Source organism: Grus americana, chromosome 2, assembly GCF_028858705.1.
Source record: "Grus americana isolate bGruAme1 chromosome 2, bGruAme1.mat, whole genome shotgun sequence".
Lineage (NCBI taxonomy): Eukaryota > Metazoa > Chordata > Aves > Gruiformes > Gruidae > Grus > Grus americana.
In genome coordinates, this window is record NC_072853.1 from 40,333,620 (window position 1) to 40,347,776 (window position 14,157).

At 40.4% G+C, this 14,157-nt stretch overlaps 1 protein-coding gene across 13 annotated transcripts in view; it reads left to right on the forward strand.

Moving 5' to 3' along the window:
* ASPH (aspartate beta-hydroxylase) overlaps nt 1–14,139 on the forward strand; it is a 116,978-nt gene extending 102,839 nt beyond the window's left edge. For 3 of the 13 annotated variants that reach the window (XM_054818639.1, XM_054818638.1, XM_054818633.1), the window contains 2 exons: nt 4,069–4,202; nt 9,879–14,137. In XM_054818639.1, coding sequence (XP_054674614.1) covers nt 4,069–4,202; nt 9,879–10,029 — 285 coding nt within the window. In that variant the 3' untranslated portion in view covers nt 10,030–14,137. Of the gene's footprint in view, nt 1–4,068; nt 4,203–9,878 lie in introns of all 13 variants that reach the window. The other 10 variants (XM_054818630.1, XM_054818632.1, XM_054818637.1 and 7 more) reach the window with 7 other exon arrangements.
* Nucleotides 14,140–14,157: the final 18 nt, after the last annotated feature.

Sequence of the window (14,157 nt, forward strand, 5' to 3'; positions counted from 1 at the left end):
TAACTCACTGGTAGTTCAGAACTATGTATATATAGTACTTGAGTACAGCACATTCATATAGTTCACAGACATATCTAGACTGATCTGTGTGGACAGATAACACATGCAACAGTAATCATTCCACAGTGCTGGTATATCAGCATTGAAACAATTGTTTCTCTGGGATATTAGTAACTATCCTGCATAGCCAGTTATTTGCATTGCATTAGGCTCTCACAGGGCAATCAAGTTAATGCATCTCAGTGTAGCAGAGGTGGTGGGCTGGAACATCTGTGTTCACCACAGCCACTGGAGCTTATCACTTGCTGTCATAAGAAACTGCCGGTAAGCTGAAACCTCAGATGGTGGCAATGGCTAAGGCGTTAGACACACACTGTCTTCTGCTGATTTTGTTACAGCTGGAGAGCAAACCTTAAACCCTAAGATTTATCAAAGTAACCCTATCCCAGCCTGATATGCTTATTTCTCAGTTGAAAATACACTTCTCACCACTGCCATGCATTATTCACACTTCCTGTTCATTGCATTGCTGTAGAATCACAGAAGGGTTGAGATGGGAAGGGACCTCTGGAGACTGCCTAGTCCAACCCCTTGCTCAAAACATGGTGAACTAGAGCAGGTTGCTCAGGACTGTGTCCAGTCAGGTTTTGAATGCCTCTGAGGACAGAGACTCTACCGCCTCTCTGGGCAACCTGTTCCAGTGTACAGTAAAAAAGTTTTTTCTTATGTTTAAATGGAATTTCCTGTATTCCAATCTGTGTCCGTTGCCTCTTTGCCTTTCACCGGATACCGTTGAGAAGAGCCTACCTGTCGTCTTCAGTCCTCCCATCAGGTATTTATATACATTGATGAGATCCCCCGAGCCTTCTCTTCTCCAGGCTGAGATTCCCCTTGTATGTCAGATGCTCCAATCCCTTAATCACCTTTATAGCCCTTCACTAGACTTGCTCCGGTATGTCCATATGTCTCTCATAGTACATAGCACAGAACTGGACCCAGCACTCAAGGCGTCTCACCAACTCTGAGTAGAGGGGAAGGGTAGCCTCCTTCAACCTGCTGCCAAAGCTCTCCCTGATGCAGCCTTAGAGGCTGTTGATGGTCTTTGCTGCAAGGCCACATTGCTGGCTTATGTGCAAATTGTTGTCTATGAGGACCCCATGGTCTTTTTCTGGGAAGTTGCTTTCCAGACAGTTGTCCACCAGCTTGTATTGGTGCATGGGGTTATTCCTCCCCAGTGCAGACCTTTGCACTTCTCTGTTGAACATCATGAGATTCCCGTTTGCTCCTTTCTCCAGCCTGCCAAGGTCCCTATGAATGATACCAAAAAAAATGTAGTGTGTCAACCATTCCTCTCCAATTTTCTATCATCTGCAGACTTGCTGAGGGGAATTCAGTCTGTCCCATCATCTGAGTCATTTGTGAAGCTATTAAACAATGTTGGACCCAGTATTGAGCCCTGGGGTATACCTCTGATGAGTGGCCTCCGGCTGGACTTTGTGCCTCTGATCACAACTCTTTGAGCCTGGCTGAACTGCCAGTTTTCAGTCCACCTCACTGTCAACTTACCTAGTTTCTATTTCATCAGTTTGTCAATGAGGATGCTTATGGAAGACAGTGTTGAAGTCTTACTAAAGTTGACATAAATGATATCCACTAATCTCCCCTCATCCACCAATCTAGACATCTCACCAGAGAAAGCTGGTTAAGTACAATTTCTCATAAATCCGTGCTGACTGCTCCCAGTCACCTTTTCCTTCATGTGTTTGTGTCACAAAAGAGTGGAATGCATCTCACTCAAAAAAGAGAAAGAACAATATGTTTTATTGAGGTAAAATAATAATTCAACAGAGTTCAATAAATTTGATGGAATTTAACAAATTTTAACAGTGGTTTGCCAAAGTTCATTAAGTTTGATGGCAAGGTTCACCTTATTAATTACTGCATGGAAGAAACATACAAAGGAAAATTGAGTTTGAATCAAGTTAGAATGATTCACACAGAGACTGAAGACACAAAGGGTAAGGAAGACCCTCTTGATGAGTCACGAGGTTCAGAGTGGACTCCTTTGCCTTCTAAAATGCTGATGGAGCTTAGGTATGTCCAGGTCCAATCTTAGTCTCAGACTTAGTCAATGGTTTATGTCTAATGGAGTTATCTATACAAAGTTTATAATAATTAATATTTAATAGCGACATGGATTAGTAATGTTTCATTAGTATTAATTCAGCATGCTACCAGTCACTTACCAAAGATCTGCCATTGATAAAAGGTCTCTGCCTCAAGGAGCAACCTTGAGATGTGTCCCAGCTCAAGGGGAGATCACCACCATGCAGCCAGACTGCCTAGCAGGGAGAGCTCAAAAAAGGATCACTTAGGCCGCCATATTTGTGGAATAAAGTGATTGGCTCGTAGTCAAATTACATGCGATGGGAAAGGTATGCATGAGACTCCTTGTACCCACAGCTTTCTTTGTTCCTTGATAAATGAGTCTTGGAAAAGCCACATGCTATTCATGTGCTAATCACATGATCGGTGTTCCAAGCTCATAAGCATCAATTCTCGCTATGTCACTCGACTCCTTTGTGGGTTTTCAGAGAATGGATTGAAACTAGAGGAGTTCTTGACCCGGCTACGACTCAGGCCTTTACCTTCTTTGGAGCCATACCAAACTACTGCTAGTTTGGTTAAGGGCTCGAGTACATCCGTCACCATTTGAAAATGGTTTCCGGGATTATTTGCTCCATCACTTTCCCAGGGAATGAGGTGACACTGACTAGCCTATAGCCTATATATATATTTCATTCTGAGATCCTCCTCCTTGCCCTTCTTGAAGATAGGAACATCATTTGCTTTCTATGAGTCCTCAGGGACTTCTGCTGTTTACCATGACCTTTCAAAGATTATTGGGTGTGGATTCACAACATACCATCCAACTCCCTCAGCACTCATGAGTGGCTCCCATCAGGACCCATGGACCAGTTAGTTGAGTTTGTTTAAATGTTCCCTAACCTGATCCTTCTCCACTGAGGGTAAGTCATCTTTGCTCCAGTCTTTTCCAGTGGTCTTAGGTGCCTGGGATTCCTGAAGGCCAGTCATACCAGTAAAGATCAAGGCAAAGGTGGCATGTAGTGCCTCAGCCTTTGTCATCAGATCTCCTGCCACATTAGCCGCAGGGCCATGTTTTCCCTAGACTTCCTTTTACTGCTGATGTATTTGTAGAAACCTTTCTTGTTGCCCTTCACTTCCGTCTCCAGATTCAACACCAGGAGAGCTTTGACTTTCCTAACCTGATCCCTGCATGCCCAGAGAGTTTCTCTACAGTCTTCCTGGGTGACCTGACCCTACTTCCACCTCTTTTATGCTTCCTTTTTGTTTCAATTTTTTCTGGGTCTCCATGCTTGCTGCACATGGAGATGAACCATTCTTGAGCTTGGACGAGGTGATCCTTGAAAATCAACCAGCCCTCTTCTCTCCAGCACTGCATCTCATGGGATTTTTTCCCAGCAGATCCCCGAATAAGCCAAAGTCTGCTCTCCTGAAGCTGTAGGTGATAATCCTGCTTTTTTCCTTTCTCCCTCCTCTTGTGATCCTGAACTTCACCATCCCCTGGTTGTTCCAGCCAAGGCTGACAGTGACCTTCACAACCCAGTTGTCATCTGAGAGCGGCTAGTCAGTCTGACTAACACGGGCCTTGTGTCTCCTGTGGTCCATCCTTTTAAATGATAAGAGTGTCTGTAAGCCTTTCCATAGGAAAGTATTTTTATGACTGTAGATAGGAGATAATTATTTTCAGGTTGCAATATGAATGCTGATTATTTTAAACAAAATGAAGAATATGCATTTTTAACATGCACACACCTGGATGCACAAACACCCTACAAGACATGTTTTTTCTAGTATTGAATGCCTTTAGGACATGAGAAAGTGCAATTGTTGCTGAGACTCTAAGAAAAGGTGACTGCGCTTTTGGACCATCATCAAGGATGAGACGTAATGAAATCCTGAGCTCCTATAGCAGTATGGTTGTGAAGCTGAACGTGTTAAAGGTCTGTCTCTCTCTTCTTGCAGATCAAATATTCTATCATGCATCCGGGGACACATGTCTGGCCACACACAGGGCCCACCAATTGTCGGCTAAGGATGCATTTGGGCTTGGTTATACCTAAGGAAGGCTGCAGAATTCGGTGTGCCCAAGAGAACAGGTATGGTTTGGGGGTGAAAAGGCTGAAAAGGGGTGGGACTGCATGTAATTTTAAAAAAAAGACAAAAAAGGGTGTTTTACTGATCAGAAGGTGTAATATATTTCATTAAACAGGCAATTTACATCCTAACTCTTTGTACAAACATATAAACATCATTTGTCAAACAATGTCAGAAGAATCTTGGGAGACAAAGCTGTTCTTCTCTGCTATAGCATGGAAATAGCAGTGAGTTTAGTCCATGAAGTCTCTCTGTGTTTACTTTTATAATGCCAGTCCAATATACTTGCCAACAGAGTATCTTTATTTGTTTTGATTTTTTTTTGCTTAGAATTCTTTGCTTATTCAGCCAAAGCTGAGACTAAGCTATACCTCCTTTTCACCACCATAACAGAATACTCCTGTATTTCTGTAGAAGCTTCCTTCCTAGCTACTGTTATTTGTTATAATTTTGTTAAAAATACTCCAATCAAAGTTAATTTGAAGATGAACATATCTATGAAGTGTTTGGCCCAATGAGTTACACAGGTAGCAAATTTCTTTAAAGTGCATTATAAGTAAGAATTCTTACCCCTTAGGGAAAAATTATGCTGACTTGAAGACCAGTTTTGCCTCTGCACTGTGTAAAAAACAAAGTGTAACAATTATACATTTACAATCAGGGCATATACTCCCCTGGGAAATATGAACAAGTGTGATAGGTTTTTACATACTATTAAACACAGACTGAAAAATACAGCATTAACTATATTGCTTTTTGCTTACAGACTTAATTTTCTGAGACTTATGTGAAATTCTAATGATGTTTAATATTTATATGTATATTTTGGAAGATTCTGTCTCATCTGCAACAAGCATTAATTTTGAAATCTTTTCATGGTAGTAATATACAGATATATTTGATATTGCCACTGCTGTCTGCATGACTGCAATGTGTACCAAAGATATTTTTCAGAACATCTGAAAATGACTACAACAAGAAATGTTTAGAATTTTTGAGGATAGAAGTATCCAACTGTTAATAACAGAAAATGTTGTCACTATAGACTCCTGCCAACATACAGCTTATTTAGTAATCTATCACAGTCAGTGTTACAATCTACACTACCTACACCTAGGTAGTGGCGGATGTTTGCTTCCAGCATGCCAATCCAATATCCAAAATAAGTTTAAGATAGACATTTGGATGGGAGGGAGAGGTAGACAATGGGCTTAGAGGACTAATATGGAGATGTGGTGTCTTTTTACTCTAGGACAGTATCGTGAATTCAGATTGGTGGTGACTGAATGGCATTACTGTTAGGCGGCTCTTTAGTGGCCGGTGTGAACAAACTGGTGGTTTTGATCTGCTGCCAAGAGAGCAGGTGTCCACAGCTCACCACCCTTTATTACAGCTGGCACTCTTCTTTGTCTTAACCCAAACAGAAGGGATATTGGTGTGGAAAATGAACTTAATGACCTCCTACTTGGTAGCGACAGTCCCTCAAAGTCAAGAGTGGAGAAACACCTGTTGCTGGTACGCTGCAGACTGAGCACATTGGTGTCCAGGCTCCTGAACCTGGCTCAGTCTTACGCATCGGACTCGCTCATTTGAAATGTGAAATATTCAAGAGCTGACTACAGCCTGTGCTGGAATGTGTTAACTTTTGTTGCTTTTGCAAGAGCTCTACATTCAAAATCAAAGGCAGGATTTTCCCTGAAAGCATTGAAAGTGTGTCTACTGATGGCAATGAAAGGGGTTTTTTTTACTTCCCCTCCCACATGAAAGAGGAGGTGGGTGAACTACTGTGGAAGTGGACAGTGCCAGGAGGAAATCCTACCTTGGGCATTTTCAATTTCTCCCCTCCTGGTGGTTCAGAGCAGTGGTAAACCAGTGGTTTCAAATAGGAGACCTGGGTCAAATATGAAGGTTAGCATACCAGGGTCAGGTCTTTTCTGGCCTCCTGTCCCCCTGCTCTGTGTATGAGAGAACGGAAACAATGACAATTTTCTGCCCAGTTACCTCTGTGCCACCCAATGTGGGTGTTTAGAGGGGCAATGTTAGGATGCAACTTATTCTTTGACGGACAGGCAACTCAGCTCTGTCTAGAACTTGCAGAAGAGTCTTTCTGCAGCTGTTAGGAGCTACTACACCTCATTGGTATTCAGTACAGCTATAGTAATTTTATGTCATTGGGCCATTTTGAAGTCCAAGCTCTGTAAAGTGTAGGGTACAATGCACAAAAATGGTAGGTAAATAATATCTAGTTATCAAACTCAAACATCTCTGTCAGACAAGGCAATCATGTTTTGAAATGAAGGTACAGAATTACAGTCTTATGCAGAAGCCAGTCCAAGATCTCACCTGTAACAGGTGACACTAGAGCCGTGCAGGTGATGGAGAAACCACCCCAAAGTGGCTCAGCACCAGACCAGAATAATACTGTGTCCCTATGGTCGCACTGGGAAGTGTTTCTCACACCGTGAAGGCTTCTAGAAAATATTTATTTGCATGCTAATGGTGGGGTTTGTAGTCTATTCAAAAGGGGCTAATAGTTCTGTCAACTTTATGACTTTTTCTTTGTTGTGCAAAACAGCCCAGCTCATTATGATGCAAATGGCAGATCCTGGGTTTTAACCTCTGAAGCTACTTCATCTGGGTGCTTGGAGTTTTTTATTGTCCTTAACTGAGCTGCACTTTCAGGCTATTTAAGGCAGGATTTTTCAGGCTTGGTTTAATTTTAAAACCAAAACCAAAACAACAACAACAACAAAAAAAAACAACCCCCTTCACCCTCAAGGAAAAAAGCCAGAACAAAATACCCCCCCCAAAAAATCCCAAAATCAAATCCCCCACCCCCACCAACTCACAAAAAGCCCCACCCCACACTCCCAAAAAAACCCCACAAAGTCGGCTTGATTTTTTTTTACCACATTGTAGCGTTGCAAGTGATTGACTCCCATTGACTTGATTAATAGCAATGTAACTTTAGTGCAGTAGCAGAGACTCAGGGTCTTCTATATGACATAAAACCTTTTTGTTACCAGATAACTGATGTGGTAGCAGAAAAAACACATGATCATAGCTGAAACCTGCAAAAGGCTCATTATCTGGGCCTTCAAGACTGATGTCTGTGTGCAAGCCAGTGTGAATTTTTTACTATGTTATGCTTTCTGGTTTATCTACTCTGGCTTAAAATATGTTTAGATGATCATTTTAGTTGAAATGATCCAATCTCAATTTCCATTTCTCTTCAGAACATTACAGCACAACCCCATAAATTTTGGTTAACTTTTGCTTTTGTTAAATTAAAAATACCAAGATGACTTGGGAGTCTAAATCTCATTTTCACTCTGTTTTTGAAAAAAGGAATTGTTTTCTCTGTGAATGAACACAGTTGAATAAGCTAAGCAGTATATTTCCATCTTTGTTGGCAAGATCTTTGTTTCTTTACCATTGCTACTGTTCATAGTTCTTAATTCCCTTTAAGGACATCCATCCACTTGGACTGCTTCAGCTCCTAAGGGATCCTGTTAAAAAAATTGATTATATGGTCATTGTAGAGTGGCTTTAGGAGGTAACACTTCTTTGACCATTATTGACTCCACTGACTGTTATTTATCCAGTCTCACCTGAAGGGATATAATCAGGTGCACGCTTTTGTGCTGCTACAATGCAAAATAAATTTGCTTTGTTCATACCACTGCCTGACTTTACAATAGACAAACCATGTAATACATAATCAGCTACTGTGTCTAAATGCAGGGGGTAAGATTGAGATCTGAGGGGCAGTGACAGATGACTAGCACAGTGACTTTTTGACATGTCACATTAGCAGTAGTGGTCTCTGATCAGTTGCTGATTTTTTTGCAGTTTCAGGACTGCATTTAACCAGGCATTAAACCTCTATTCAAAATTATGAATCCAGGTCTCAGCAGGCTGAAGAAGTCAGCTGAAACTTCTTGAAGTTCAACAAAGCAAATGCAAAGCCCTGCAACTGATAACAGATTGACACTTTGCAACAGTATAGACTGGGTGATGACTGGATAGAAAGCAGCTTTGAAGAAGAGAACTTAAGGGTCCTAGGGGATGAGTTGAACATGAATCATAATGTGCTCACATCTTGATGATGACTAGCTATGTAGTGGACTATGTTAGTAAGTGTGTAGGAAGCAGTTTGAGGGGAGCAATTTTTTCCCTGTCTTCTGCACTCAAGACACTGCCTCTGAAGTACTGTCTCCAGTTTGGGGCTCTTCAGTACAAAAAAAGTCATTGATAAACTAGTGGGACTCCAGTGAATGATTAAAAAGATGGTTAGGAGACTGGAGCATGCGACACATGAGGAGAAGCTCAGAGAGCTGGTTTAGAGTCTGAAAGAGAGAAGGCTAAAGGGGAGCCTAGTTACTGTCTTCAACTACTAATGGGTGACTGTGCAGAAGACAGTGCCAGACTCTTTTCGGAGGTGAGCAGTTACAGAATGAGAGGTAACGGACACAAGTGACAGTGAAGGACATTTCATCTAGATAGAAGGAAATTTGCATAATGAGGTTGGTGAAACACTGGAAGAGATGGTGGAATATACCTCGTTGTAGGCACTCAAAAATCCACTGGTCGAGAACCTGAGATACTTCATCTAACCTCAAAGTTGGATCTAACTTTGCAGTAAGTCTTGCTCTAAGCAGAGGCTTAGACCAGATGCCCTTCAAGGTTTCTTCCAACCTAAATTATTCTGTGATTGTATCTTTCATAAAATTGACAGGAATACCAATTCTTCCGACAATTAATATCTCCCTTCTACATTGCCTTTTGCCATTGCTTTTAAATCTGGTAATTTTGTTAATTTTTCAAATGACGGTGGTGCTCAAAACCAAGCCACTTTAAATTGCGTGAATCCCTTTTTCTACCTAACAAAGGTACAGCTCTTGGAAAAGTGTCACTGTTAAAACTTGGCTCTTCCATGCCATAATGAACACTCACCCAGGGTACTTACCTCCCTTCAGTGATCTGCTCTGCCTAAGCACTACTTGGCAGGCAGAGGGGCTTTAAGTTATATGGTCTCATCCTTTCAGTACAGCTTTAACAGTATATTAACCCAGCGTACGCAATGGCATTGCAACCTTCCTCTGAAGAAAAATCTTCAGGCTCTGTGCTTTGAATGGATTTATGGGAAAAGACTGTTAATATCTCTGAAATTGTAAGCATGATCAGGGCCTAATTCTGTTCTGATTTTTAGAAAAAGCTGATTGATTTAATGTCGTTTGTTTTCAAAGCATATGGCCATATTACTGGTCATTCCCTCAGTTTCCATCACCCATTATGTATGTATCTGATTAGAAAAGAAGAATTGATTACTACACCAGTATTATACCTGCTCCCTGCTTATTGGACTCAACTCATTAAAAATATATAAATAAATATTGTAAGTGTCTGAACGTGTATGTGGGCATAACTATGCAGAGTGAGGGGAAAATTCCCTCAATGATATGAACATCCATTACACTGACCTTTCTGTAGTTTATTTCAGTTAAAACTCTGATACTCCAATCTCTTTATATTACGTAGTGAAATCCTGACTGTGCAATATATACTGCTTAAATCATTCTCGTATGTCAAAGAGCATCTTCAGAGCTGATATATAGCTTGCCTGCTCCACGGCACTTCAAATACTACACTAAATTATGTTCTTTTTTGTGTTGCAGAACCTGGGAAGAAGGGAAAGTTCTTATATTTGATGACTCTTTTGAACATGAAGTATGGCAGGATGCTGAAAATTATCGCCTGATATTCATTGTGGATGTGTGGCACCCTGAGTTAACAGCACAACAGAGACGCACCCTTCCTGCTATTTAAGGGGTTGCTTCTGATGTTAAGAGCATAGGAGCTGTAACCCCTTTGGAGTATGCCATTGGGATTAATTTATCCAGCGTACGAAGACTACAAGTATTGTAAGGGTTAGAAGAGATAAAGACGACATTCTACAATCACAGAGGACTTGATTTAAAAAAAGGAAAAAAGAAGAAAAGAAAAGGAAAAAAAAAAAAGCCATGTTTTCATTTCATACTGGTACAGCACTGATACATATTGTTTTTCAGGCTGCAGGTTTGAATATACAAATCTTGTCAGCCAAAGTCAATAGGTCTGGATTTTCAAACTGAGGAACGTGCAGATGTTTTTGCCACGCCTGTTATCATGTGTACAGAACCAGTCAGTCACCTGCCTGACCACGTTCAGGCACAAGATTTGTGATTCTGTATCCAGGAAATACAGCCCAGGCTTTTATCTGGGAAACAACATGTAAGATATTTACAAACATGTGCACACAACCAACTTTGAAAATCAGTATGCAGTTGTAATGTTAGCTGCTTTAGGCATAGAACATGTCCCTATGTAATCAACTGTAGATAATGTGAATGGGTTATGTGTGTTTTGTATTTTTTTCTACCTGAGTAACTGTATTTTTCTAGCATAATTATGAACAAATCTTCTTTAATCAACCACTATTTTTTGAAAAAATGAGAGATATATATAAGTGCATTTTTAGCTATCAGCAAAAGGAAAACACTATATATGAACAGAATTCATTTTTGCCAAGTGTGGCCTTCTCTTGCCTTCCTGGAAATGCAAACAGAACCTTGCATAATCAGCTACTTCGTGAAGCTTTGTTCTTCTAAAACAAAATAGTTCTCTCAGTTAGCAGGAAGCCTTCAGTTTGATAATGTGATTTTGGAAGATATTGAGCAAATGTGACATCTATAGGCTCAGATCTTCAAGTGCTTGACGGTTCTTAGGATTATGTGGTGAACTGCTGTTTCTCCTGTCGTTACAAAGGCTTGTGTTGCGATACCCATTTTCTACCCAGCAAGCATCTGGGGCACCTCCTTCCACGGGCTCCTTCTAGGCTGCCCTTGGGTGGTCATTCAGCAGAAAAAAAAAAAAAGAATTTCTTGCACTTTGGGCAGAAGGACAAGGTCTGACTTGGTTTCCTGCCAGAATGTAGAGTAGACAAAGAGCTTCAGCTTATTAACTTGCATTAACTTCTGCTGCCAGCATCCTACAGAGTGCTAGAATGATCCTTTAATTGCCCTAATGGTGTTTTCCTTGTCTTGAAATGCATGACACAATGCTGAAGTAGTCTTATCCTAGTACTGTTTACAGTATACTCTGTATTCACCATACAGAATTTACTGTATGGTAAAAAGGCCTTCAAGAGAGAAAACTGATTGGATGTTAAATCAGTTGGCTGATCTTTGAGTTCTGTACTGTTTGATGGGAGATGGAGGGTGCAGGACCTTCCGCTATTAACTTCTAAGAACACTAACAGGAAAGAGAGACCTGAGGTTGCACTGATGGTGATTATGGCTGGCTGGCCTGCAAAACCAGCTGGGTGTGGATAGGTGCGCTAGGATGCTCAGGGCTCGTCAAGAGCAGTGGTATCGTTACCGAGGGTTGCGAGACAAAAACACTAAGCGAGGAGACGTTGAGATTACTAAGTCTCCACAGCTTTGGCTTTGTTGTCCAAAAGACACTGAACAGTCATCTATTTGTGCAATGCTCAGTGGTTTTGTACTGCAGAGACCGCATCATGGTACCTAAGTATCGTGACCAGAATGCCACATTTGTTGAAGTAAAATACAGATAAGAGCTTTGCGTTCCCATAAACCGAATGCTTTTCCGATTTTGTATTTTACTAGGTAATTGAATCTTGTAATGCCGTGTAATGCATGGTGATTGCACCATAAATTAGTACAACCAGTTTCTGGAGGTGTGCACTTTAATTTCCTTTCTGACTATTAAACTGATAAACCCTCTCTGATCAAGTGTCAGTTTTAGACGGCGATGATAATTAGGATTTAATGTGTTGTCTGTATCAAAACTAACATTGAGACTATACACAGTATACCAGAAAGTAACAGTTCGCAGTTAATCATCGTGAAAACTGAAAAGATTTGTAAGTTTCATGCTTAAGAAGATATAGAAATATTTTTGGAGAGCTTTAGGAGAATCATGTGCAAAACTGGAAATAAGGTACTCGTTATTGTGGGGGGGTCATAGTAAAAAAGGATTTAAAAATCTCCTGGTAGTTGTTTAGTCAGAGGCTGTATTTTGTATCTCTGTAAAGTGATCAAACAGTACAAATTATAAACTATTTTGTAATTCTGTAAAATAAAGACATAGTTTGTAAGGAAGAAATCAAGAACTGTTTAAACTGAAATTTGTGGTTTAGGAATATTGTTATTAATGTTGCATTTTAGTTTCTATACCTCAGAGTAAATACTAAAGGAGTGGTAAAACTTTGGAGCTTTATTTGTGAAAATCCATGCCGTCCTTCAGATTGTTTCATTGTTCCTTTGAAGTCTCATACTTTTGATTACAAATGATTTTATCTATTGGCAAATAGATAAAAGTAATCTACCTAAGGTGTGTGCGTGCCAGAGAGAGTAGCACTGTTTATTAAATTGTGTAGTGACATATTGGCCATTTAAAAGCTTAAGTGCCTTGAATATGACAAGGTGTATTACAAATACCTCCTGCAACACTGAAGTCAAGCTACTTTGTGCCTACCTGTCAAAGAGCTGAGAGCATATTTTTTCGTTAGGTGCAACTGGATTAGCTATATACTTGGGGGCGATATATATACAGCAAACTACAGAAATTATGCAGTGAATAAGTGGTATATTATTTTAGGTATTCCTGTTGGCCAACTGGTATTTCTTCTTGAAAAAGCTTTTTTAATGTTGGAAGTGCCAATGGAAGAAGTGAATGGAAATGTTTTTTTAAAGGGAGAACCATTGCAATTTAAATATTTTTTTTCCTTTAGATTTATTTACAGAGGGAAATGACAGAGAAGGGCGATGTAGTCTCCTGTTTATAAGGCAGTACGTACTTGTCACGATGTTAGGAGGTCGATTCCTTCCTGCCTGTAGTTACCTTGCTTGCAAACAGTGTCTGTATAAGATCCTACAGTTAAATACAGGCATTGTACAGTTATATACAAGACATTATATGTATTTATTCATGTCACAGCTAAAGAAAATATATAATTCTAATCTTCTGCAAGGTTTAATCCTCAAGGACTAGATTACGGTGATATTTGCACTTCTTGGGCAGAACAAGTCCTACTTGAATGAACAGTGATTGTAACAGGTCATCACAGAGATTCAGTGACAGAGGAGGTAAGTGTATTAACAGAGAAAAATTGTAAACCAAAGTATTTTTTCATTAATGCTGCAGTATAATAGCCAATGTCTGTCTTCTTTTGTCTGTTTGGTTTTTTACTTTCTGCTTTAAGAAAGTTCTCTGTGACAAATCCAAATGCCTGTGAGTCTTTATGAGCCCAGGGAAGGGAAGGGAGCTGTGTCCTGTCCCCACGAGTTGGCATCCTAGTTTTCTGTAATAGGTGGTAATGCCAGAGGAGGGGATGGAAGAAATCCCAAAGATAAATGGGCTCAGTTGTCTTATTTGTTTAATGTTCCTGCAAGCTTCTTTTTCTGACTCCTGTATTGCCTGGCTGGGACTATCCACTGCCTTAAAGACTCGCTGTCTATCACGGAGGCCAGGCTTTATCACGGAGGCCAGGCTTTGTATCAATGACATGCTGCTGCAGAAGCAGGTTAGTCTGAATGAGGCTATTCTGTACAAACAGTGGGAGGTAAATCCCGGGTGTGTTGATAGGATCTGGCAGGATGTCCTTTCTGCCCTGTGCGGGCATGAAATGTTGTTGTAGATCAAGGCAGTATTTTGTTACTCCATCTGTTAGGGCTGACCATGTCCAGCTGAACTAGATCATCACTTCAGTGTATCACTTATGAATTCAGTGGATGTTCCAGAGGCACACTTAAAACTCTTGTGCCCATTATCATCTCATTTATATATATGGTTTACATTGCTACCTTTGATATGTTGTTGCCAGCTGCTTGTTCTAGTAAATTGTCAATGTATGGCAGTTTAATTAAAGACTAAAGGTGTGTACAGTGGTTG